The sequence below is a fragment of the Zootoca vivipara genome, chromosome 15 (assembly GCF_965207765.1).
Source record: "Zootoca vivipara chromosome 15, rZooViv2.hap1.1, whole genome shotgun sequence".
Taxonomy (NCBI): domain Eukaryota; kingdom Metazoa; phylum Chordata; class Lepidosauria; order Squamata; family Lacertidae; genus Zootoca; species Zootoca vivipara.
In genome coordinates, this window is record NC_142598.1 from 4,248,386 (window position 1) to 4,275,576 (window position 27,191).

The following is a 27,191-nucleotide window of genomic DNA, read 5'->3' on the forward strand; positions in this document are numbered from 1 at the left end:
TTAAAAAACCCAAAAAAACTTCTGGATTTAAGACGAACGCCTGGACACATACTGCATTTACTCTCTGGGTGGGTGCGATTGGTGAAGTGGGCTCTAGCGGGGTCTAAAACCTCCGAATTAGAGCGATTTAAAGGAAGAGCAAAAGCAAGTGAGTGAGCGAGCGAGAGGAAGAGCTAAACACGCGCGCGATTCTTCCAGGCGCCACCTAGTGGCTGCCTTGAGGAGCGCCCGTCCGTCGCCGTCCTCTCTATGGTGCCCTGAGGCTTTCTCTATGGTTCTAAGGGATGGCCATGGCTCAGTCCCCTCCCACCTAGTCAGGCTGAGGGTTGGGCATTGTGGGATGAGAGCGGACTCTGGCTGAACAGCCAGCCCTGCCAGAGCCAGGCAGAGAGCAGTGCACCCGACCTGGAGGAGGAGGAGGAGAAGGAGGAAGAGTGGTGGTGGGGGGAGAGAGGAAGCCAGGACCAAGGGGCAGTGCCCCCCACCCCACCCTAAGGGACACCATGCCAGTTGCCACAGCCAAAGTGGCAGCCAGGTTGGCCCAGGGGGTCACGGCGAGAAGAGCAGTGGTGGCATTCCTGGTGGCGGCGTATGGAGCCAAGAAGTTGTACCCAGTCCTGCGTCGGCAGTGGGCTTCCTCTGACCTGCAAGTGAATGCGAACTCAGCAGGGCACCACAGTGCCGAAGAGCCAGCATCCAAGTGGGGGGCAGCTGATGAGGCGGCAGCATCAGCATCCTCACCTGGGGTGAACAGGGTGTTTTTCTTCCGCCTGCTGCGCCTCCTGAGGTTGCTGTTCCCTGGGCCACTGTGCCGTGAAACGGGGCTCCTGGCCTTGCACTCGGCCGCCCTAGCCAGCCGCACCTTCCTCTCGGTCTACGTGGCCCAGCTGGACGGGCGCTTGGCCCGCTGCATCGTCCGCAAGAACCCGCGTGACTTTACGTGGCAGCTTCTTCAGTGGCTGCTCATTGCCCTCCCGGCCACGTTTGTCAACAGTGCCATTCGGTACCTAGAAGGGCAGCTGAGCCTGGCCTTCCGCGGACGTTTAGTGGACCATGCCTACCGGCTCTACTTTGAGGGCCAGACCTACTACCGCGTCAGCAACATGGACGGACGCCTGCGCAACCCGGACCAGTCTCTCACGGAAGACCTGGTGGCCTTCGCCAACTCCGTGGCTCACCTCTACTCGAACCTGACCAAGCCGGTGCTTGATGTGATTGTCACTTCCTATACCCTGCTCAGCTCGGCCAGATCGAAAGGAGCCGACACAGCCTGGCCCTCGGCCATTGCCGGCCTGGTGGTCTGCATCACTGCAAAGGTGCTGCGCGCCTGTTCGCCAAAGTTTGGCCAGCTGGTGGCTGAGGAGGCACGTCGGAAAGGGGAGCTGCGCTACATGCATTCCCGGGTGGTCGCCAACTCGGAAGAGATTGCTTTCTATGGGGGCCATAAGGTAAAGCAAGTGGGCGATGTGCCATGGTTCTCTGGGAGGAAAGCAGGAAGCAGCTGATTACTGGAAGCCAGGACTCCTGGGTTTCCGGACAGGGAATTATAGTGTAGTAGAACTGGAGAAACAGAGAAGGCTAGTTTACCCCCACCCTCTTTTGTTATATGTCTTTCCACTTTCTCTTCTTCCCCTGAGCTCCGAAATGGAGGCAGCTGACCCTGCCAGGTCCTGGGCCAGGTGGAAGTGAATTTGGCTTTAAAGAGAGAGAGAAGCTAGAGCTGAAACCAGCACCCTTGTTTACTTCCTTTTCTTTGTAATCTTCTTCCTTGAATTTGTCCTAGGGCAAGGCTGAGGCCCTGACCTGAATTTATGCAGCTTCAGATCTGTCCATGTTCAGTAACCCTCCACCAGTCTAAATTTCCATAGAAACCTTTCTTGGTTTCTATTGCTCATGTTTGACTTCTGCCTCAACCGTCAAAACAGCCCCAGGCGTTTCCAAGTGTGGCACTCAGGGATTCCTGCACTGCCTAGCAGACGGCAGCTGCAATGTGTTTATCAGACACCATTTCTGATCTCCAGATTTGGGAAAGCAATAGATCATATAACATATAACAGTAACAGAGCTGGGAATCAGGGGATCTGGGCTCTTCCTGTTTTCTGAATCATTGTGGGGGGGGGGCAGGGGGGAATGCTCTTATATTTAGGGCGATGGTGACTGAAGTTAATCGTCATTTTTATCACATGTACCCTGTAGTCGCCCCTCTCCATTCCAGCCCAGCAGTGTCAGGAACATTCCAAGGCCGAGACCTCTTCTACCTTTGGCATCCTGCCCAATTTAAGGGTAATTGTAGGTCACATTCACACACAGAAATACAGCAATGAGGCCAGCCTTTGTGCTTAGACATTTATTAGAACCATGCAGACTTGTGCACACATGCACACACCTCAGACAAAAAGTCTATAACAGCAGCTGCCCTTTAGAAAAAAAAGAGTATGACCACTATTAGTCATGATGACATTTGAATTGTGTCACCGCTTGTGATGTTTAAGACAAGTATCTCTGAATGTTCAGGGTTTTCTTATGGCTATTGGATGCATTTGTGCTGTGCCTCCAGCTGCCCCCTTCCTCCACTAGTCTACCTACCTGTGGCTCTTCAGCATAAGATGGCTTCCCACCAATCTTGCACAGCAGATTGGAAGGGTGGGGGACACAGCATGGGACAAAAGTACTACTCCCATATGCAAGCCATTGTCAGAATAGCAGGACTGTGATTCAAATACAGTAGCCACCCCACCCCCATCTCTATTAGACAAGATCTGCCTTTAGTAAGTGGAGAGCAGGAAATGCTGATCTCCCTGCCTTGGTATTCATTAACTTTGCCCTCCCTATTAAAGTTGTGGTATTGGTGCAGGATTATCTCATACCCTTTTGTACTTCCTGTATTTTTCCAGGGTGTTATTTATTATTATTATTACTACTATTATTTATTAAATTTGTACATTGCCCTTCATCTGCAGATCTAAGGGCGGTTCTCAACATAAAATTACAACATAAAACCCAAAAAATACATAGTAAAAATAAGAACAACAAAAAGCCAATAATCCCCCCACCTACCCACCCACAACACATTTAAAAGGGTATCGGATGTCAGTCAGCGAAAGGCCTGGTTGAAGGGGAATGTTTTCACCTGGCACCTAAAGGTGTATAATGAAGGTGCCAGGAAAACCTTCCTGAGGAGAGCATTCCATAATTTGGGAGTCACGGGTAGATTTGGTTTGGTGTAATCCAGGCTCCCTGTCCCAGTGCGGTTGAACTAGCACTTTTGTAGTCAGATTTAACATTAGGTGAATTGCTATTGTGAGGCTAGAGGCTAACAGGGCTTGTACCACAGAGATGAAGGGACAGAGCAATTTCCCAATTTCAACTGCAGAGAACTAAGGAGAAAGCTAGGTATTAGCACCACAGCCTGACCTTCCAGTAGTTAATAAAAAGCTGCCATTGGGCAGTGGTGTAGCGTGGGTTGCGGGCACCAGGGGCAGGCAAGCCACCAATGCCACTGGAAGCAAGCGGGGGCTGTGCTGTGCTGCCTGTCTGCCTACACAGGATGGAGCCCAGCTGGCTGATGTGACCCTCGGTGGGCAAAACCCCTCAATTCCTGCAGAGAGGAGCACTGGGTCGGGCTCCCCTGGGGTCACCCTCCCTCCACCCACATCCACTCACTGTGGACCTGGGCTGCGCTTGCTGCCGTCCAGGGAGCGTGGCACATTGAGCGAGGAATGAGCAGACACTGGCCGGGCAGCCATTCAGTAAGGCCTTGGCATGGCATGGCCTGGAGAATGAAGGGTAGCATGGCCTCAGGAATGCGGCTGCAGGAACGTGAGGCAGGTAGATGGAGCCTCTTCAGTTGCCAGCCTGTGCCAGGGACATGGCGGCGAGGCCAGGTTGGGCTCCAGGGCCCAGAAACCCCTGGTGGCAGGCAGGCAGGCAAGGACAGGGAGCCTAGGATGGGGCCTTCCAGGATGTGCCTGGGTGGCAGTGGCGCAACCCCCTGACAGGCTGCTTTGCTGCCTTTGCCAGGATAGGGATCCCTGCAGAAGCTGGTGGCTGTATGGAGGCGCCTGGTTGCGCCCCTTCAGAATTTTGTGCCCAGAGCCATAGCCCCCCCCCTTGCCTCCCACTGCCATTGGCCATTACTCTATGAATGCAAACAGTGTATTGCTGCATCCCTGCATCTATGAGATGAAAACCCTGACAAACCCTTTAGCACCAGTGAAGTACTAGTAAAGGCTGGTTTTGGAACTGGGACTCCTTATTCAAAATGTGGCTTTTCAGTTTTGTAACCCAAAGTTCAGGGCGTGTGTTGCTGTAGTACTTTTCTTCTTTCTGTGGGCACACAGATAGTGGAAGCCACGCTTACTGGGAAGCAAGTCCCATTGCAACCACTGGAGCTTACTTCTGAGTAAATATGCATAGGATTGTGCTGTTAGAATAACTGAATTTTAGAAATCTTCCCCCTACTTTTTACCCTTGGGATTAGAATAATAGAATCATAGAGTTGGAAGAGACCACAAGGGCCATCCAGTCCAACCCCCTGCCAAGCAGGAAGTTTACACCTCTTTTCCATAGCTGTCAAGTTTTCCCTTTTCTCGGGAGGAAGCCTATTCAGCATAAGGGAATTTCCCTTTAAAAAAGGGAGAACTTGACAGCTATGCTCTTTTCTCCTCCCTTTCAAAAAGGGAGGGACAATCTTAGGGCCAGTTGACATATTCAGGTACATCACTTGACAATTACCAGTGACCCAACTTTTTCCCTTTCTTTTTGCCCTTGTTGCTATGTCTTTAACAGCACCTTGCCCGGGCAAATATATGTAGGTGAGGCTTCTCTTGTCATGAAGATGGAGACTGCTGCCTTGAAATGTCTGCTGATGTAGCTATTGTTAAGTGACACAAGGAACAGGGCTGGTTAAAATCTTGGCAGCCCTAATCCCCACTGTGTCTGAGATCATCTAAGAGTTCTGTCTGTGACAGCAGAGAATTGCAAAGTTGCAATCACTTATGTCCTTTATTTCTGTAGTCCTGAAAAAAGACACACATGTAATGAACCAAACTGTTGTCCTGCCTCTTTCTTGTGGAAATGGCTCAAGTGCCTTTTAAGAGATGGCTGGTGGTCAATAAAGAAGGAAACTTTTCCTGACATGGCGATAAAGGAATGAGCAAAGCATCACCTGCCTTATTTATGCAGGTCAGTCTGCTGCTAAAAGCACTGAACCTGGTGGGAGTGACTGCTTTTGAACCATTGAACCTTTTCATCACATGTGCACAGGTGAACCAGATTTTCTAACAAAGAGGTAATGCTACCTCTGGCCTCCAGGGAGTATACAAAGAAAGTTTGTAGCATTTGATACTTTTTAGTTTAGAGTAAAGGTGATTAAGAAGTAGTATGGTAGAAGTTTATAAAATTATGCATATCATGGGGAAAGTGGAGCTGTTGTGAACATCTGACTGTCTTGAGACAATGGAGTGTGCCTCCGGGGGTGAAATCAAACCAGTGTGTTAGCAGCACCAAAGTGACCTCCCCGGGCCGGCCCAAGCCTGGGCAGTGTGTCTGAGGGTCCTGGGCTGCCCAGATGACAAGAGGTGAAGCTGAATGTCGGAAGATTCAGAACAGATAAAAGAAATTACTCATTCACAGAGCTCTTAGTTAAACTATGGTACTTGCTCCCACGGGGACCCAGGTGGCGCTGTGGGTTAAACCACTGAGCCTAGGGCTTGCTGATCAGAAGGTCAGCGGTTCGAATCCCCGCGAAGGGGTGAGCTCCCGTTGCTCGGTCCCAGCTCCTGCCAACCTAGCAGTTCGAAAGCACGTCAAAATGCAAGTAGATAAATAGGAACCGCTGCAGCGGGAAGGTAAACAGCATTTCCGTGTGCTGTTCTGGTTCGCCAGAAGTGGCTTTGTCATGCTGGCCACATGACCTGGAAGCTGTACGCAGGCTCCCTCGGCCAATAATGTGAGATGAGCGCGCAACCCCAGAGTCGGTCACGACTGGACCTAATGGTCAGGGGTCCCTTTACCTTTACCTAGAGGTGATTAAGAGGTACCGTAGTATGATAGAAGTTTGTAAAATTATGCATATCATGGGGAAAGTGGAGCTGTTGTGAACATCTGACTGTCTTGAGACAATGGAGTGTGCCTCCGGGGGTGAAATCAAACCAGTGTGTTAGCAGCACCAAAGTGACCTCCCCGGGCCGGCCCAAGCCTGGGCAGTGTGTCTGAGGGTCCTGGGCTGCCCAGATGACAAGAGGTCATGGACATCCAAGAATGTCGGAAGATTCAGAACAGATCAAAGAAATTACTCATTCACAGAGCTCTTAGTTAAACTATGGTACTTGCTCCCACAGGAAGCAGTGCTGGCCACCAATGCAGATGGCTTACAAAGAGGATTAAACAAATTCATGGAGGAGAGGGCTATCCATGGCTACTAGTGATCAGGCTGTGCTCTGCCTCCACAGTTGGAGGCAGTACTGCTCTTGAATACCAGTTGCTGGGAATTTCAGGTTCTGTTGTGCTCCTGTCCATCTGGTTGGCCACTGTGAGGATGCGGGACTAGGTGGGCCATTGGCCTGATCCAGCAGGATTCTTCTCTGGTTCTTAATTAAACTCCAGGCATTGGAAGTAAAGCAGAAATTAGAGCCACATGGAAATGCCCTTCATCTCAGCAGCTGCATTAAGGCAAAGTCTAAGGGCAGGAGATTTCAGCTACCTGACTGAAGCTAAGGAGGTCTGAGTCTGGTCGCAGTCTGGATGGGAGAGTTGGGAACCTCATAGGGGACATACCTGTATACAAATTCTAAATAATAACTATCTCATCACCCTGCTGAATGCCATAATGTCTCCTGGCCTCCCCTCCAGGTGGAGTTGTCCCTTCTACGGCACTCTTATCGTGAGCTGGCCTCCCAGATCAATGTGCTGCTCCTGGAAAGGCTCTGGTATGTCATGCTGGAGCAGTTCCTCATGAAGTACGTGTGGAGTGCTGCCGGGCTGGTCATGGTAGCCGTGCCAATCATCACCGCCACCGGCTTTTCTGAGACAGGTGAGTGGAGGCAGTTTTTGTAACTGGGATGGAACAACAGGGTGGCAGGAGCATGTTGGGTGCCAAAGCATATATATGGGCACTTATTGATATAGTAACAAGGTAAATAATTGTTTGTTGGCAGGGAATACTTAAGAATGCTTTCAAGATGGCAGATGAAGTGGCCGATACCAGCTTGCTTAAGAGCAGGCATGTCAAACCTGCGGCCCTCCAGATGTTTTGACCTACAACTCCCATGATCCCTAGCTAGCAGGACCAGTGGTTGGGGAAGATGGGAATTGTAGTCCAAAACATCTGGAGGGCCGCAGGTTTGACATGCCTGCTTAAGAGGCTTAGCCAGGGCATCAGACTAGGCAGAGTGGCATTGCTGCAGATTCTCCTTGGCCCTCTACTTGTCAGTTTTGCCACAGTGAAGTACAGTACATATAACCACAGAATTGCAGAGGGGAAAGAAAACAGGATAGATGTGATATGCAGCCCTTGTCTCAGCCACATCTTTCCAGTCCCCCATCCCCACCTTGCAGGAACAACCTGTCTGATGTGGAAGTGGCTGTAATCTGGGTTGAATTACACATTTGGCAGAGTCTGGGGTCAGGACATTCAAAACGGCTTCAAAGTGGCAGGAATCGCAAAGTGTGTGATTTAGAGAAGAAGCTTAGGGTAGGGTAGGGGGGAATATAAGCGATTTTCCTGAATAACACAGTAAATGAATGTGCAGAATCTTAGATTGAACTGGGGTAGGGGCAGGAGCCGATAACAAGGTGATTGAAGGTTGAAAGTAGCAGGTAAGGAAAGGGTTAAGCATACACCCGCTGCTTCTAAGTTTGGAGCTGCACCCTTTGCTTGCTGTTTTGCACCTCTTTGGGAGATACTTGCATTCCTAGTCCTTGGTCTTTGCTTTTAAAGGCCCACAACCATTCTTCACTCTCCCTGTCAGTTGGTTTTGTGTGTACAGAACTGGAAACCTTCACTGTGCATGCAAATCGCTAGCTGTGGCATTGAACACAGATATTGGTTTTGAAAAAAACGGCTGCAGCTGGGGAGAGGTGAAGAGGAGACCCTGTTTTTCCTCCTTAGTTTTAGAGGCAGCAGGTGTCGTTGTGTTAATTGCAAGCGCTCCACTTATGGTGGAAGTGAGAGGAGTGGTACGGTAGCAGGTTATACAGACTGCACACAGTGGGATGGAGTATTTCTAAATTCACCCTGCGTGTGTGATCCTGATTTAGTTAATGATTACTTGCTGGGCAGGTAGGCAGCTCACCTGCTCCATATTTCTTCTTGAGTATCTGGTAATGATACCTAGAATGACATAAAGGGTGTTGTCGAATTGATAATCTTATAATGCCTAGGCCTAAACCTAGGCTAGAGCCCTGCTGATATTTGATGATTAAATGTAAAGGTATTGCAGAAACCGAAAGGCTGACTGCCTGATCATCCTAGGAATCTTTGATGCTTTCTTTGTTGTTTTAGCTGTGGGTGTCTGAGCTGTCCCTGCCCTCGCCAACACCTCCTCCTCCTCCTCCTTGAAGTCTGAAGAGGATCTTTGTTAGCTTAGTCTCCAGAACCTGCCCAGTTACAGTAGGAACTGAAGGTCCAGTGATCCAGTACAGGCTGGTCAGGGATTTCCTAATCTGGTGGCAGCAGCTGTAGCATCTGCTACCAAGGGCCCCTTCGCTACCTATATTATGTCTTTGCTGTTTTCTCCCATGTTAGCCAAGAGACAGACCAAAGGCTATTTAAGCTACTCCTTCCTCCAACACATCTACAACTGGGAAGGCTCAGTCACCATATGTTCCTGACATTAGGCCAGGCATCCCCAAACTTCGGCCCTCCAGATGTTTTGGACTACAATTCCCATCTTCCCCGACCACTAGTCCTGTTAGCTAGGGATCATGGGAGTTGTAGGCCAAAACATCTGGAGGGCCTCAGTTTGGGGGTGCCTGCATTAGGCCCTATTTGCAGCACCACGGCCCTGTGAAACTCAAGGGGTGGCAGAACAAGAGAGATGTTGCAACATCCTCCCCTCTGACATGTGTCTGGCCCCAACATTGCATACCCTTCAGCAGACACACCTAATAATAATAATAATAATAATATATTTATACCCTGTCCTCCCCAGTCAAAACCGGGCTCAGGGCGGCTCACACCAATAAAATTACAATAAAGCATAAAAAGCAATTAATTAAAATACAGATTAAAATACAATATTAAAATTTAAAATGCAGCCTCATTTTAAGTAGTCCATAAATCCAAGCCATGAGGGAGGAAAACACAGGGGTCAGACTAAGTCCAACCCAAAGGCTAGGCGGAACAGCTCTGTCTTGCAGGCCCTGCGGAAAGATGACAAATCCCGCAGGGCCCTGGTCTCCTGTGAAAGAGCGTTCCACCAAGTTGGGGCCAATACTGAAAAGGCCCTGGCCCTAGTAGAGGCCAATCTAGCCACCTTATGGCTCGGGATCTCCAGAATATTGTTGTTTGTGGACCTTAAGGTCCTCCACGGGGCATACCAGGAGAGGCGGTCCCGTCTTTGGAGGTGGAGGTTAAAGATGGATTAACCATTTCCCCCATGCTGTGTTGCTACGCCTTGTTTCGCCATTTTTAAGTTAATGCTATGGTTTTCAAGTATGGTTTTAACTGGAGTTTTAGCTTAATGTGCTGCTCTAATTTGTTTTATTGATTTTGGAATGCACCTTGCCCTGGGACATATGGTGAAGGGCAGGTAATAAGTAATCCAAATAAATAAATAAATAAAATCTGGCCAACGAAGGAAATATTTAAGGGAAGAACTCTGTTAGAACATCTTTGCTAACCACAAGGGTGCAAGAGAGAATTAAAGAGCCTTTTCCTGTGCCTAGAAGCAAATGCCTCAAATGCCTACGGGAGAGGTTTCACCAATGCCAGTGATGCTGGGAGGAGGGAGTTTCAGAGTTCCCTGCTTATGTTTTCATTCATGCAGGAAGGAATCTGTAGGCAATAATAATCATAATAATATTTTTTTATTTATACCCCGCCCATCTGGCTGGGTTTCCCCAGCCACTCTGGGCGGCTTCCAACAGAAAAAAATGAAATAAAATAATCTATTAAACATTAAAAGCCTCCCTAAACAGGGCTGCCTTCAGATGTCTTCTAAAAATCTGGGAGCTGTTTTTCTCTTTGAGGGCCAGAGGGAAAGGATTCTAGGTGAGAGCATGGATCCTAAAAACAGCTGTGGAGCTAGAAAATTGGGGGTAGAGATGTTGTCCTTGGAGTTTCCGCGAACCATGTTGGTTTCCCCTCCTATGCCAGACCCTGAGGCAGTGAAGCAAGCTGCGCTGGACATGGAGGAGAACGAGCTGGTGAGCCTGAGAACCGAAGCCTTCACCACAGCACGGAGTCTACTGAACGCAGCAGCTGATGCGACAGAGAGGGTCATCTCTTCTTACAAAGAGGTATGGATGCAGCTTGGCTGCTTGGGTTGACCCAGAAGGAATTGGGTTGGTTTGATTGTCAAATGAAGGAAGGGAATAAGCTACATCGTTTCTGTTTCCCTCTGAGGGGAAATCCTAAAGTTGCACATCTCTGCAAAGCACAGCCCACACCCAAAAGGTTGGAAGACCTGGGAGCATTGCAATGCCCTGGCATCAGTTCCCAGTTGCATATCAGTGTCCTAGATTCTGCCTTACACGGTCATGTTTTCCAACACCCACATGCATGATATTTGACCTAGTAAAATGCTCTAATACGTTGTGCGATTGGTTTTGATCTGCAACAAACCAAATGGTTCAAAGCAGACATCTAATTTTGCCTTCCTATCTACACACTCTTGGGAGTGATTCCCTCTGAACTTGGTGCATGGGATCTGTCTAGAACAGGCACCCCCAAACTCAGCCCTCCAGATGTTTTAGGACTACAATTCCCATCATCCCTGACCACTGGTCCTGCTAGCTAGGGATGATGGGAGTTGTAGTCCCAAAACATCTGGAGGGCCAAGTTTGGGGGTGCCTGGGCTCTAGAATAGGAATGAGCATAAGGTGGATCTGGAACTAGCGTGGTATTTCTTCAGGGATTTGTGACTCCCAATTGTTTAATAATTGCAGCAACAAAATGACATATCTTGCTTCCCAACCAGACTTCTAAAATGAAGAAAGCTGGAGTAACGAGGAGTAGATTTTTTACATGGAAGAACTCTGAACTCAGTTCAGTTCTGATAACTCAATTCCCTGGGCTCAGTAGCTGCTCAAAGGCACCATGTTTTTTAATTCTTAGCACAAGTAGTCTGAACCAGACTCCAATTGGTGGAGCTTGAGGGTTTAGGAAAATGCAAAGTACAGTATACTCCACAAATCTGCCCTTTCCTGGGCCAGAACATACTGTATTTCCTTTATTTCATCACACTCTCTAAGGGGAATATCCACATGACTGATCTTTAAACCTGATTTAAACTCTGGCTCTTTACACACTATACCTTTAAAGAACATTAGGAACTTATTCTCCTCCCAAAAATCCTGGGCACTGTAGTTTATCCCTCACAGAGTTACATTTCCCAGCAACCCTTAACAGACTAGAATTTTTTGAGAGAAAGAATGTGCTCTAAAGGTATAGTGTATGCATAAGCTTTGATTGAAACGGGCCAATGCAACTCTTGGTTAGACATCTGGGACCCTCAGTTAAAGAGATTTGAAACTTATTTAAATGTGTTTAGTCACACACACACACACACCCCACCCTGCCATCTAATGGCATCCTCCTAACAATGCCAACTATGTGCCCCAAGTAGAGAGAAACTGCCAGTGGTTACTCACAGGAACTTCCTAGGGAACTCTGCCTTAGGAAATGTTTTCTTCTTGGAAGCTTGCTGAAGCAACGCCCTGCAACCTTGAGAAAGGACCTTGGCTCAGTGGTCAAACAGATGCTTTGCATGCGGGAGGTTCCAGGTTCCATCCCTGGCATTGCCAGTTAAAAGGATCAGGCACTCAGAACAATAATGTGCTGCCTATAGGAGACCAAGAGTCTGATCTGGTATTTGGCAGCTCTCTATATCCATTAGTGGGATGCAGTTCTGTGTGTGCTTGGGAGAAAGGAGCATTGAACTATATGGGCATTCTGAGTAAAAAGGTAAAGGGACCCCTGACCATTAGGTCCAGTCGTGACCGACTCTGGGGTTGCGCGCTCATCTCGCATTATTGGCCGAGGGAGCTGGCGTATAGCTTCCAGATCATGTGGCCAGCATGACAAAGCCACTTCTGGCAAACCAGAGCAGCACATGGAAACGCCGTTTACCTTCCCGCTGTAGCGGTTCCTATTTATCTACTTGCATTTTGACGTGCTTTCGAACTGCTAGGTTGGCAGGAGCTGGGACCAATTCTGAGTAAATAGGCATAATAAAACTTGACAGACTGAGCTGGTTTCAGGAGCCTGGAGCGAAGCTAGAAAGTCTTTAACATTAGTGATTGTTATGGGGTTGTTTTTACCTGTATTCTTGGAGTGATTTCCCAATGCTGGATACTCGGGGTAACACTCATTGACATCAATGTGTTTATGAGTTCATGGATATCAGTGGACTTAACGGGATCTACTCTCAGCGAGACTAATGTTGGCTATTACCAAGAACATCCCAACTCCATCCCTAAAAGCTTGTGTGTTTCCCTTCTGACACTAAGGTATGTTACTTTTTGCTTCAGGTGACTGAGCTGGCTGGGTACACGGCTCGCGTACATGAGATGTTCCAAGTGTTTGAAGAGGTGAAAGCCTGCAACTTCCGGCGCCCTGGAGAACTTGAGGAGAGTCAGGTTCATGCTGGGAGAGTGATGAAGCAAGGCGTACGGGTTGAAGGGCCGCTCAAGATCCAAGGTAAGGCCCTTCAGCTCCAGACTGTATTGGGCTGACATGGCACACCTGCACTGCTGCTGGCTTGGTAACTGCGAGATGCATCCTGCTAGATCAAGAGATGATGTTCACTTGGGGGCAAGGATCAAACCAAGATGGTTATCTTATTTACAATTACTCAGAATTCCCATAAAACCCAATGGGACTTTCGGCTAAGTATACATGCAAGTCAGGATTATCTCCTGCCTGCTTGACTGCGCATCTACTTTCTTTTCCCTCCTTCCCTGGGTAATGCATATAGCCCTTAGTAACTGCTAAGGAGAAGGCAGATTGGCAATTGCTCTGTAGCACAATAGATGGTTGAGCTACATCTTGTACATACAAATAGTGATTTCAATTCTCAGAGCGCCAGTCCTTATGGAGCCAATATAGTATCACCCGTGCACAAGAGGGAGGCATCAGCAGACTCGGGGGAACCCTGCCATTTGATCTACAAAAGAACCTTTAAAGAAAGACATGCAAAAACACTGAGCATGCTCAGTGGGCACATAATGCTGACTGTCTCTTAGGAGGTAAAAATGGAAAGATGGAGTGGCAGGAATCCTGAATAGGGAGCACTGCACTGCAACATTTTGTTCCAGGTCCAAGGTACCTTTGCCCTCCATGCCACTGCCATCTGCCTCAGCTGGCATGACCAGTGACCAGGGACAGTGGGAGTGTTAGCTCAGCAACATCTGGAGGACCAAGGGTTCCCCACACCTGCTTTATGCTATGGACAACTAACCTATAAAGCAAGGGTAAATGAAAAGAGAATGGAAACACAACCCCAAACTACTTTTGATGAGTTGATGGCTGTGTCAGTTGCCCATCTCTAGTTGGGGAGTCAGCAGTCTGTGAATCCAGAGTCTGTGCCTGTAAGTTTTGTTTCTCTGCTGCGCTGTGTCCTCTCTTACTTCTTCTTTTTTTGGTGTCCTGCTTCTCTTCTTTTTCTCTCTCTTCCACCAAACCCTGCTCTTTCTCCAGCATCATCTTCATCTGTCCCAAATCAAGTTTACCTCCTCTTGTCTTTGCCCTCACATTTTACACCTATCTCTTCACCCTGGAGCCCATCACATCATGGGAGCAGGCATTGTACCTGCTCCTTGCTCTCTGTTGACAACAGCTTCCCTGGCTATTATTAAAATGTACAGTTCTAGGCTAGAGTCTATGCTGGTAATTCTGTTTTGTGCGTGTTGGTTAGATTTTTATCTTGCCTTTCTAGCAAAAGAAATGGCTCAAGTGACTTACAGAGTTGAAATTTGTAAGTCGACAAGGCTAGGGCTGTGGGTATTTTGTTCAATTAAAAAAAACAAACCCATGAGCTTAATTCAGTGCCCTGGATAAATTATGCAAATTAAGTCTGTTTACCTGATACGTTTTGCATAATCTATTGACAACATTGCACAATAGTTCCTGCTCCTGTTAGTCATGGGGGGTGGGATACGCTGGCAAAAGAGCCCCCTGCAGAGAGCAGTGTTGGGCCCTCCACTCTTCAGCTGGAGAATGGAGACATCAGTCCTGCTGGGTCCTGCAGACTCCTCCACCCACCTTGCACCTGGTGATTGGCAGATGGGTGGCCCCATACACCTGTCAAAGCTGGCTTGTGGGATTGGGGAAATAAAGATCTTATCCCACGGGGCCAAAAAAAAAGCTTCCCACTCTTGCACTACCAAACTGTTGCCTCAATGGCATTGTTAGTTCGGGAAAAGGTGCATAAAAGGGCATCTGAAGTGATCAGTGGGTGAAGCAACTTGTCCAGGAGGAAAGGTCACAGCTATGGGGGCTTTTCAGTTCAGGAAAAAAAGTAAATAAGGTAGGACATGACTAAGGTTCACAAAATGCTGCGTGACATGGAGAAAGACACATTTTCCTCCCTTCCTCACAGCTCTAGAACTTGGGTTCATCCCGTGAAGCTGGTTGATGGATATTCAGGACAGAAGTGCTTCTTCCCCAAACTCATAAGCAGCGAAACTCACTTGCTCAGGATGTGTGGACAGCCACCTTCTTGAAAGGTGGATAAGGGAGGATTAGGCTGCTGCCGGCTGCAAGGCATGATGCTTGCCTATATGTTACCTCCATGGTCAGAAGCGATGTCTCTCTCCATGCCACTTGCTGAGAGTTGGCCATTTCCCTCATGTCCTCTTTGTGGGCTTCTCGGGGCTGGTCACTGGGGAAATGGGATGGTGGACTAGACCAGGCATCTCCAAACTTCGGCCCTCCAGATGTTTTGGACTACAATTCCCATCATCCCTGACCACTGGTCCTGTTAGCTAGGGATCATGGGAGTTGTAGGCCAAAACATCTGGAGGGCCGCAGTTTGGGGATGCCTGGACTAGACAGACCTTTGGTCTGATCCATCAGGGCTGTTTGTATGTCCATTGGTTATCATTGGATCCTCTAAGTCGGGACAGCTCTGGCAAGCCTACCAGCTAATGGCTCATTCTAATACAGTGGTGCCTCGCTTAACGAATGCCCTGCTTAACGAAATTTCCGCTTAACGAAAGGATTTTTCGAGCGGAGGTTGCCTCGCTAGACGAATTCGTTTTATGAAAAATTTGTCTAGTGAATTGCGGTTTCCCATAGGAATGCACTGAAATTCAATTAATGCGTTCCTATGGGCAAAAATAAAAATAAAAAAATTCAATGCATTCCTATGGGATTCGCTAGACGAATTTTTCGTTATAAGAAAAGACCTGTGGAACGAATTAAATTCGTCTAGCGAGGCACCACTGTACACTTCCTCACCTGTTATCATGGCTTCATCCCATAAATGAATACCAACTGAACCTCCTCTGACCTGTCCGTAAGGTGACTTCCAGATGGGTCAGATAAGATGACCGCAGTGGAAGTATAACTCTTTGTCTCCTGTGCCTTGAAGGCTGAGGAGGAGTTTTGGCAGGTACAGTGTTCCTCACTTTGTATGGCAAGTGGCACCTGCCCAAATTATGTCTCCCATTTGGTTTGCTGTAGTACAGCAGCCCTCCTTTCCATCCCATCATTCTCCCTGGCCTGTCTGGATTAGACCAGCAGGGCTTTGGGTCCTGGAGCCTCTTCTGAAAGCCATGCTTTGTTCCCAGAAACATATAACATAAAGTCATGTGCACATTAATGCCAAATGAAGGAGTGCACATGAGCATGTGCAGACAGCCTTAATCTAACCAGTGAGCCATAGCCATTCCCTGCAGATCCAGTGTCACATAGAGGGGCCTGTAGCAGACCATCCTGAGGACTGAGATGAACAAAGTTTAGCAGATGTGACGCCTGCATTCTTTCTCCATTCCCAGGCCAAGTCTAAATTTGAGCTTGAGCGAGAGAGGAGACAGGAGGAGGAGGATTGCGAGAGGGTGTGCTGCCCCCTTCTGGCTGAGTCTGTGTTCACTCTGGCAAGGGTTGGAACACTGTCTTTCATTGTGGATTTGATATCCAGTCTCTTCCTTCCTTCCCCCCACATCCCATCCCATCCCATCCCACCCCACCCCATTTTGCTTACAGGACGTGTGGTTGATGTTGACAATGGAATTGTCTGTGAAAACATCCCCATCATCACCCCCACTGGAGACGTGGTGGTCACCAGCCTCAATATTCGGGTAAGTAGTAAAAAATAAAAGTTTGAAAGCAGGGAGCAGGAGCCGGGAGACCTTGGCTGAGTTGGCAGCATTTATGCATGGCTTAAAGTAAGGAGGCTAAAGGCTCACACTGCCTAGACATCGTGCCCTCTGACCTGAAAGCCTTTTTCTGTTTCTGCATAGATGCTGGGGACAACTTAGGATTACTGTTGTTGAGTAGGGATGCCAATTTTTGAACTAGCCTACATACCCCGTTTCTCCGAAAATAAGACATAGCCATAAAATAAGCTGTAGCAGGATTTTTAAGCATTCAAGGAATATAAGCCATACCCCGAAAATAAGACATAGTGATAGGCGCAGCAGCAATGCCGGCCGCGGCAGGAGGAGGAGGAGGAAAATATAAGACATCCCCTGAAAATAAGCCATAGTGTGTTTTTTTAGGAAAATAAATATAAGATGGTGTCTTATTTTCGGAGAAACACGAAACACGGTAGCTGTGCCTTTAACAGTTGCCTGATATCCAGGAAGTTTTGCATGTGATAACGTTCATCCCTACTCTCCAATGCCATGAGAAGTTTCATTTGCAGATTTCTGCAGATCAACTTTCTCAAGAAGGCACAGGAGCAGGGCAGAGCCCATTTCCTTTTTTGCTATTGGTTGCCAAGCCTGTTGTACATTATTGCTTGAAATTCTGTTCTGTATTGTTGCTTGAAAGATATACCCTAGGGCAGAGCTCTAACACTGAGAAGTTTCTAATGCTGAAGCCCTGGAAGAACCTTCTTCAGATTCAGCAGCATTGTTAAAAGAGAGATAGAGAGAAGGCTGGGCTGAGGTTGTAAGCATTTTTTTGTAGGTAGGAGATAAGAAGCAGCAAAGTTGGGGGAAGGGGGTGGGTGGGACGGAGAGTCCTGCCGGTGCTGCTGACTTTGCAAGGTCAGGTAGGAGGAGCAGGGGGTGTGGTGTTGGGGGGGGGGCTGATAAGACCTTGATAAGGTCTTATTATATTTTGCAAGAGCATAGAAAGAGCTGGAAAATCGGCCGGAGTACAGGAGAGAGAGAGAGAGAGAGAGAGAGAGCGAGAGAGAGAGAGAGAGAGAGCAAGCCTGCCGTGGCTCAGAGATAGTTGTCAGGACACCACAGGGGTAATGTCACTTGGCAGGTGGCCTAAAGGGGCTGGCAGATCACGGATCTCTTACATTCTGGGCCATTTGGGGTGGGAGTGGGGCCAGGTTCCAAAGGCAGGGGAGTTGAATCTGTCCTCCAAGAGCCAAGGAGAGATGGGGCAGGGTAGTCTGGTCTTTACAGGTCCAAGGCAACCAAAAGCGACTTACAGCCAGCCAAACAACCAAACAACCAAACAAACAAAAACAAAAACATAGATACATTAAAACTTAAGGAGGGAGGGAAACAGTGCATTAAAAGCATCCCACTCACTTCTAAAAGGCCACAGATAGTGAAAGGCCCGAAGGCCTGGCTATAGAAGAAAGCTTTTCCCTGGCACTTAAAGATATATAATGATGGTGCCAGAGGAGGCTCCCTGGGGGAGCATTCCACAACCAGGAGCCACCACAGAAAAGGCGTATTCTCGTGTTGCTGCCCTCCAGACCTCTCATGGAGGAGGCACACAAAGAAGGGCCTCCGATCATGATTGCAGGGTTCAATTCAGTTCATATGAGGAGAGGTGGTCCTTGAGCTACTGCGGTCCTGAGCTGCTTTATAGGTCCAAACTAGTGTATTCCTTCCTACAAACCTGCCTGGGCTCCGAGATCTTCTGGGGAGCCCCTTCTCTCGATCTTGCCACCCTCACAGGCACACTTGGAGGGGGTGCAGGGAGGGCCTTCTCAGTGGCTGCTCCCAGACGACTTTGGAACTCCTTCCCTAGAGAAGCTAGACTGGCTGCTTCCCTGCTGTCTTTCCACTGTAGGTGAAGACATTCTTGTTCCAATGAGTTTTGGGGAACTGACTGCTGTTCCCAGTGCTGTTTTTGTTTTGATATTGTAAGAGAGAGGGCTTGCAGAGAGCAGCCCACTCTGCTTACTTCCATCAGATGGGAGAGCAGCAGCAAGTCTGGGAGTTTAAATCAGGAACAGGAAGGGTTAAGACGGGTCCAGGGCTCTGCAGAGTCCTGGTGGCTCAGCTCCAGGCTGGTAGCAGGGAAGCAGGGGAGGAGCTAGCTTCAGCAGGGGCTGGAAAGGAGGTAGACCGGCACCTCAGGAGCCTGGTTTGGGACCACGGAGGACCCATAGAGCAAGGAGGAGGGGCGTTTGGATGCCGAGTCTTAAAAGGGGGGTCAGAGCCCACGAGACGCCATTGTGGGCTTCTGCCCCATGCAGAGCAGACATGATTTGAGACATCTCACCACTGTATATAGCATGCACAATAAAACTATGAAAATCCAGAGGATGTGTGGAGTGCTTACTCGGGAGTAGCCAACACCCCATCTGTGACAGATATGATTGTCTGTATTTATAAAAAGGTAAAGGTAAAGGGGCCCCTGACCATCAGGTCCAGTCGTGTCCGACTCTGGGGTTCTCTGGGGGACTCATCTCGCTCTATAGGCCGAGGGAGCCGGCGTTTGTCTGCAGACAGCTTCCAGGTCATGTGGCCAGCATGACAAAGCTGCTTCTGGCGAACCAGAGCAGTGCACGGAAACACCATTTACCTTCCCGTCGGAGCGGTCCCTATTTATCTACTTGCACTTTGATGTGCTTTCGAACTGCTAGGTTGGCAGGAGCTGGGACCGAGCAAGGGGAGCTCACCCTGTCACAGGGATTTGAACCACCGACCTTCTGATCAGCAAGCCCTAGGCTCTGTGGTTTAACCCACAGCGCCACCTGGGTCCCTTTTATATGTATATAAAAATATACATATAGTTTTAATTCTGTTAATGTTTAATTGTTTTTCAATGATTTTTTACCTCTCTATATTTTTAGCTGTTCTTTTTTATCTATAAGTCACCTTGAGTCCCTGTCAGGAAAAAAGGTGGGTGATAAATAATAAAATAATAATAATCAGACATAATACTCTCTGGTGTCTTCTTGCAGGTGGACGAGGGCATGCACCTGCTTATCACTGGCCCAAATGGCTGCGGGAAGAGCTCGCTGTTCCGGATCCTGGGGGGACTCTGGCCAACATATGAAGGCATCCTCTACAAACCACCCCCACATCGTATGTTCTACATTCCACAGAGGTACAAAGGACCAGTATTCAGATGTCTGCAGGGAAGGGAAAGGCGGGTGATACAGTGGAACAAAAAAGAGAGAGCCTAAGACTCCTGGTTGCTCTTCATGGAGCTGAATGTGTTAAAATTAGGAAATAGAATCATAGAATTGTAGAGTTGGAAGGGATCCCAAGGGTCATCTAGTCCAACCCCCTGCAATGCAGGAATCTCAACTGAAGCATCCATGACAGATGACCATCCAGCCTCTGCTTTAAAACATCCAAGAAAGTGTCCACAACCTCCCGAGGGAGAGCGTTCCACTGTTGAATAGCTCTTGCCTTCAGAAAGTTTTGTTCTGATGTTTACTTTGAATCTCCTTTCTTGTAACTTGAAGCCAATGGTTTGAGTCCTACCCTCCAGAGCAGGAGAAAACAAGCTTGCTCCATCTTCCACTTTGTTTTAGCATTTGCGTGTTTGCCGTCCTGGCTTCCTTGGGAGGAATGGTGGGATATAAATTGTTGTTGTTGTTATATTAACATATTTGCACACCAAGGAATGTTATGACTTGTCTGCTTGGTGTCTCATGGCAGGCCATACATGTCTGTGGGAACCCTGCGAGACCAGGTGATCTACCCGGACACTGCAGAGGACATGGCACGGAAAGGGCAGACGGACGCTGAGTTGGAGCGGATCCTGGGCATTGTCAACCTAAACTACATTGTGCAGCGTGAGGGAGGTGGGTGCAACCAGGAGAAGTGGGGTGAGCATAAGAAAGAGGGAGGGAGGGAGGGAAAATGAGAATACACGAACCTTTAATTCATGGGAGACAAATGGGGAGGGAAATTGTCATTTCTGCTTCCTTTGTCTCTAGCTGTGTGGAGCAGAAAGTGAATGGGCAAGCAGGGCGCCTGGGAGGGTCTGCTGCACCATCCGTGTTGATTGACCAATGAAATCTCTTATCTTTCCATCCATGGGCGGGGCCAGGCTGGGAAGCAGTCAGCGACTGGAAGGATGTGCTCTCTGGTGGTGAGAAGCAGCGCATGGGGATGGCCCGCATGTTCTACCACAGGTTAGTGCCTACAAATGCAGTGAGAGGCCTGATTCTCTGCCGCTGCTGCTATTCTGTGCGTGGGATTCAGTCGCATTCCAGCAAATTCACATAGAGCAATTAAAGTGGCTTTGGCAGTCTTGTGCAACAAACCTACTTCTTCAAAAAGTGTGGGGGGGGGGGGTTCAGTAATGAAAAGCAGTAAAGAAAGCAGGAGAGAATAATTGCTTGACGCAATGTTTGTATAACCTCTTGGCAAATAAATCGGGGTGAGTGCTATTTAAGCAGCAGATATTTCATAACCTTCCCACAAACTTTGTGCAAAGAAATTAGGATAAATGCTCAAAAGGCAGGTTGTCTGGAATCAACCATAATCCCTCTAGCAGAAGACTAGCCACAGTGTTGTGCTTTCCAGATATTGTGTACTACAACTTCCATCAGTCCTAGCCAGCATGGCCAGCGATCAGGGAAGATGGGGCTTGTAGTCCCACGATCCCTTTTCTCACAGTCCCTCTTGCATTTTTGCTTATCCTGCTGCAGCTGAGGGTGAGAAGGCAGTCTGTCCTTCTGTCAGTAGAAAGGCAGCAGAACCAAAGCCGAGACCAGCAAAAGTCACACCAGGGGCAGCCCAAAAGGATGATGTTGGGAAATATTGCCAGGATCACAGCTGAAAGGTGGAAGAGGCACAGATTGGATCAGGAATAGTGGAGGGAGGTGCAGAGGGGAAGGTGGAGGACTGGAGTGTAGGAGTGGCCGTGTACAGACTGGCTTGGCCAAAGAGCCACTTTGGGGTCTCTCATTTGGGCTGCTGCTCTTCCTCTCCAGGCCAAAGTACGCTCTCCTGGATGAATGCACCAGTGCCGTCAGCATTGATGTAGAAGGCAAGATCTTTCAAGCTGCAAAGGATGCTGGGATAGCATTGCTCTCAATCACCCACCGACCTTCACTCTGGTATGTTTTGTGCTCTACCCACAGACTGCTGCCTGGTGTGTTTCTTTAGGCTGTTCTTCCTTTGGATCCCCCTGATCTAAGGACTTTAGATCTCACTCTTCCATGGGGCTCCCAATGGTCTTCCCTCCAAGTTAGTGGTCTTCCTGCTTCCCTTTAATGATTCTACAGTACCGGGTGCTCTTGGGTCACTCTCCTGTCCTGCTCAGGGAGCTTCCTGTCTACAAGACCAGGACATCCAGGCTAGTTAGTTAGTCGGAGTCATTTGGACACACCTTTTTCTCCCTTCTTACCCATTATCTATTTGTGGAGTCAGTTGTGCCACACACTGGCCCATGAATGGGGCTTTTGAGAGAGCAGGGAAGGCTGGGGAGATCCCTGCAGCAGTGTGCCTCTTCAGGAACTCAGTCAGACATTGCTCCGTGGTGGTACACCTCTGCCACGAATGGAGCAGTTTCTCCATCATACCTGATTTACCAGGCAGGAGTCCCTGTGGGCTAGCCCTTATTCTCTCTCTCTCTTTCTCATACAGGGGACAGGTAATTAAAGGAGGAGGAGGATGGGGAACCATTTGAGCATCAGAGAAGAAGTGGACTGGCAGGCTTATGATGCCTCCAGGAGCCTGTCCACTCTTCTACATCCATTTACTCTCCTTCAGCCTATTCTTGTGATTGTGCATGCTTTTTTATCCCCCCTCTTTCTCCCCAAGAAGCTGGAATGCCAGACCACCACCCCCTCCAGTATCAGAGTCAGTATCTCCCCATCCCAGCTTTCATCATACCTCAGTTGCCGCTGCATGAACCCCCTTCCTTCTCTGGTTCCCACCTCATCACACTTGGCACTGCCGCCCAGACAGGGTAGGAAAAGGTTGTGTCATTAGTGAGCCTGGAGGCAGGTCCTGTCATTTCCTCTGTGACCAGTAGAGGCTGCCGTAGAGTGGATCACCTGTCTGGTGCCCCTTTGCTCGACCCAGGACAGGGAAAGAGGGGTTTTGGAGGAGGACCTAGATTCCTAGAATAACCCACCGCCTCCAAAAGTCCTGTGTCTTTAATAACTGAAGCTTTATGACAGCAGAGGATGCACCTGCTAAAATCTTCCTTTCTGCACACATTGTGAAAGGGACGGGGGACTGTTTTTGCACAGAGTCTGGCTGCGTCTGGGCCTGCCCACCTTGTCCTTTCCTGCCCCCAGAAGACTTCCTATCCTTCTCGCATCTCTCCCTGTTTCCACCGCCCCTCCAGTCCCTGGCCGTCTCCCAAGCAGGGAGTCACGTCCCCAGCAGGAAGCCGTGTGGGCGGAGGGGGGCATCAGAGTCTCATCCCTGGAGACTGAGAGCCGCTTTGTTCCTGACTCCCCCTGAGACAGCTCAGCGGAAAGATCCCTCCCCAGGAGCAGGCAGGGATGCCAACCCCACCCACACACAGGGCGATCGCTGGACTCCGAGGAATGAGGGGCAGCACCAAGAGCTCCAGGCCAAGTGCACGGGGGGGGGGGGAGAGAGATTTCTAGGAGGTTAGAAGAGATTGCAAAGCGTAGCGCAGACCAGCATCTCAACCAGCCCTTCCCTCTTCCCTTTCAGGAAGTACCACACCCACCTCCTGCAGTTTGACGGGGAGGGGGGCTGGCGTTTTGAGAAGCTGGACTCTGCAGCCCGTCTCTCCCTGCGAGAGGAGAAGCAGCGCCTGCAGCAGCAGCTGGCCGGTGTCCCCGAAATGCAGCAGCGTCTCAGTGAACTTTGCCAAATCTTGGGTGAAGATACGGCCTCTGCAGTGGGACACGTCTCAGAGAGCCAGGCATCCTGAAGCATCCCCTCACCGTTCCTGCCCCGGCCCACTCGGCCGAGTGCTCAATAAGAGGGTCCCAGCTGCTTTCCTTCCCTCCTGGGAGCTGCAGAAGAAGGCCAGCTGTTGCCCTGGCTCCTGAAGGAAGAGTCACGCGTTTTCTCTGCTGGGGCATCACTTATTTCTGGCACCTGTTTGCTGTGCCCTTCGTCACTTTCTCTCTCTTAGGCTGCCTCGTTCTAGGGCTGGAGGGAGGGAATGGGTCACCCCATCCTGACAAGTGACTCTGAAGTTTTCACACACACACACACACACAGTGCCTGAATATCCCAAGATAGTAACGCCAAAGCGTGGGTTTTGTTGCCCCACTGCCATTCTCTGCCCTCTGCATCTGTGGATGTTTGGGAGTGAGCTTCCAGCATCAGCCACCACCTCAGAGGCCTGGGAGTTTCTGCGGGACCAGTCTCTGCCTTTCTCCACACAAAACAGCCGCACAACGAATCCAAGCCATGAATGTAGCTCTTGCACCTCTCTCCCTGGTGGCCTCCTTTTTGCCACAACTGGGCTGTAGAAGCTGGTTGCATAGGGCAGCACCAAAAACCCCTCTCCCCTCCAACCTTCACCCCCTGAGCTCCGCATGAGGAAGGCCTGCCTCCTTAGCTGGACACCACGTGGGTGATATGGCAGCCAAGGGAGCAAGTTACGAAATCTGCATTGCTCTAAATCAGTAATTCCCAACAGTTTTCTCTGAAACCTTGCTGTTCCTCAGAACTTACAAAGAGCTCCCCAGTGAGAAGATGGGTAAGTTATGCAGGGCAAGCGGTTCAAAAAACCTCACCACAACCTCTTTGACCGAGCTTCCACAGCTGTTTCAGGATGTGGGGTTGGTTCATCCTTCTGGGGCAACAGTTTAGGTCTGCCTCATGCCCTTACAAACTGAGAGTGTGGCCTAGGATGCCTCTCAGATCCCTCTGCACTGCAGGGGTCCAAGACACAAAGTGGGTCCTCAGCAGATAAGCCAATATGGAGTCCCCCGAGGTGGGAAGCCTTGAAAAAGCCACGATCCTGGGCTGTCTCGGGACCCCCTTGTGCAACTCTGCAGAACATAAAGTCCTTCCTGAGGCTTTGTCCACGTGGCTTCTAATACTTTTGCCCCTTAATTTTGAGGACTGGTCTTCCCTGTGAAGGCCAGCAGAAGGCCCCATGGCATTTGCTTAGGGCACTTTCTATCTATGGGAACTTGTTGAGACTTGATTTCCATACAGCTATCCTTCAGGACTTGTTCTCCTTGAGATATCAGGAATTTTCCTGGGGTCATTTCCCCCCATTTTCTAAAGCAGGGTGGAGGCAGAGGTAGAGAAAGAGATGTTTTTGTATACAGACAATGAGGCCTCAGCCAGTTCAACTGCACAGCATATTAGGAGGAGTGCAGCAATTTGGGTCTTGCCTCTTGCCATGTGCGTGATACGATGGAGAGAGGGAACAAAGGAACTAGGATTGGTGGTTGTCCCCTATTTCACTTACGCCAGTGTTAGTCTGCACAGATGTGTCTATTCTTAAAAACTGAGCCCTCTTTTAATTAGTCATGAAGGTGATTGCTGTTGTTGTTGTTCCTGTTCCTGTTCCTGTTCCTGTTGTTGTTGTTGTTAGAAGACTCACCGCCAGTTGTGTTTTCCACTTGAAATAACAGACCAGCAAGCTATTAATGATGTGTGTTCCTGTGTCCTTTAAATGCACATTTAGCTACAGCCATCATGCAGTTATTTTTTAAAAAAATTCAGCCGTCGGCTTTGATGGTGGGACATCAGGGTTTGCCTCATATACTAGGCAAGGCCCTGTTTCTCCCCCCTCTGCCCTTTTGCACGGGTATTTCCTCCTCTCCCCACTTGCCTCCCTTTCCCAATCCTTCTGCTTCCAAGCACACTTCATCTTCCTAAGAAAGCGAAGATGCATGGTTGCTTAGGGGAAATGAACCCTCGGCTCTCCCTTCGTGAAACATCTTGCACTGGCCTGCAGTCGTGTGGCCTACCATGCTTGGGATAGACGCATTGCTCTCAAATGGCATGTTGCTTCTGGAGGAGTAAAACCACAGCTTGGCAGCCCACAGCCTGCAGGCTGCTTCATGCAGCCTTCCCGAGGCTCCCTGTGCCCCATGAAATTGCCACTTCCAAATTTTGACGTGTCATTGTAGTGGGGGAGGACATTGTGCAGCAAGGATCATCTTGAGATGCTAACAAGGGAAGCAAGTTCATACATTGTTTTGCAGGCCCTGCTGCCTAGTCCAGCCATGTTCATAGAGAGGCCACCTCAGTCAGAGTGTGCTCACATCTTCAGAGAACCAGATAAATTCTTAACATAATTTCAGTCAACTCGTCCATTGAGTTTTCCTTTCCTCAAGGGCAATTGCTGACATTTTACAAAGCACAGGGCCCGTGTCGCCAGCCAATTTGGGCACTGGGGGAGGTCATTTCATGCCCCACACATCACCATCCCCAGCGTCTTTTAAGTGTCACACTGGGGTTAGTAATTAATACTCTTTTAATTCTGTATTCTGCTTTTTTACAAAAGTAAATTCAAAGTTGCTTACAACAATCAAATACACAAACAAGAAAACAAGTCCACAAAAATGCATCAAACCCCGTAAAACACCAGCATCGCAAAAACAAATGGATCTGCACAGAGGAAAAGTGGGCTCCTTTAGTTTGCTGGCAGTCATCTACTTAAATATATAAACACATGCACACATGCTTTCCTGTGAATTTTTGTTTAAAGCAAGCAGCAGAGCAAAGAGAAAGCTGAAAGAAACTTTCTCCGTCTTGTGTTAGTTTTATACTTGCAGGGAGCTTGTGTACATGTGATCATCAAAAGACAGTGTCCCCACCTGAAGTTAGAAGTAGTACGACCCACTCTGCCGCATTCTGCTGCAGGTGTGTATGTTGCCATTGGTTTCTCCTATATCTGCTTCTGATTTGCTCTCTATGTTTGCAATCTAGTCATTGCTGCACCTTCCTGCAAGCCTCGAAAAGAGAGCCTGGAAGTTCAGGGCTGTTGTGTTTTTTCTCTCTCGCTCTCATGAGCAGCTCCTTGTATTGGCAGCCATTGCCTAGGGGAGCAAGTGCCAAAATAGGTGGTTCTTTTGTTCCTGATCACAGACCTGCCTGGCTTAGCTACTCCAGCCAAATTTCAAGGCAAGCCATTTGCAGGTGTGTGCATAGCAACACCACAATCTTATTGGAGAGAAAATAAAATCTCTGCATTGTTCAGCTCTGAAACCCTATAAATACATGCGAAGAGATGGGACTTCCCATGTGCGTCCCAGGAGTTGGGAGTGAGGGGTTTCAACTTTTTCTTCCTCTCCTCTACTTGATTGTATAAATTGCTGATTTATTTAATTGTAGTATGTCTGTGTGTTTTGTAAGATGTTTTTGAAACTTATTTCTGAATTGTCTTCGGACCACCTTTTTTTTTTTAAGCCTGCCATCTACTTCATGCCCTTCCCAGTATGAAAGCCGCACCAGTAAACAATGTGATACTATTGCCTGGCAAGTGGGGGGAAGAGCCAGTGTGTGTGTGTGTGCCATGGAGGGCTGAGCATGTGTCAAAATTCTCAGTGGAATGAGGCTGTTCCCATCTACTGGCTCTGATGTCAGAATTTTACAAAACTATGCAACAAAGACTTCCTTTCTCTGCTGTTATGTACGTGCAAAACTGCCATCCCACTCCCCCTTTCTCCTGCCCTCACAGTGCCTTTTATGCTGGCAGAAGCCAGGTTTATTCAGATGCTGATAATAAAAATATTATAGATCACAAA

At 48.8% G+C, this 27,191-nt stretch overlaps 1 protein-coding gene across 1 annotated transcript; it reads left to right on the forward strand.

Annotated features, from left to right (window-relative positions):
- Nucleotides 1–271: 271 nt before the first annotated feature.
- ABCD1 (ATP binding cassette subfamily D member 1) lies at nt 272–27,191 on the forward strand. Its single transcript, XM_035140479.3, has 10 exons — nt 272–1,448; nt 6,853–7,033; nt 10,319–10,461; nt 12,694–12,862; nt 16,370–16,464; nt 19,488–19,633; nt 20,194–20,339; nt 20,588–20,672; nt 21,477–21,602; nt 23,179–27,191. The coding sequence occupies exons 1-10, from the start codon at nt 504–506 to the stop codon at nt 23,399–23,401; spliced, it is 2,259 nt and encodes a 752-aa protein (XP_034996370.1). The 5' UTR covers nt 272–503; the 3' UTR covers nt 23,402–27,191.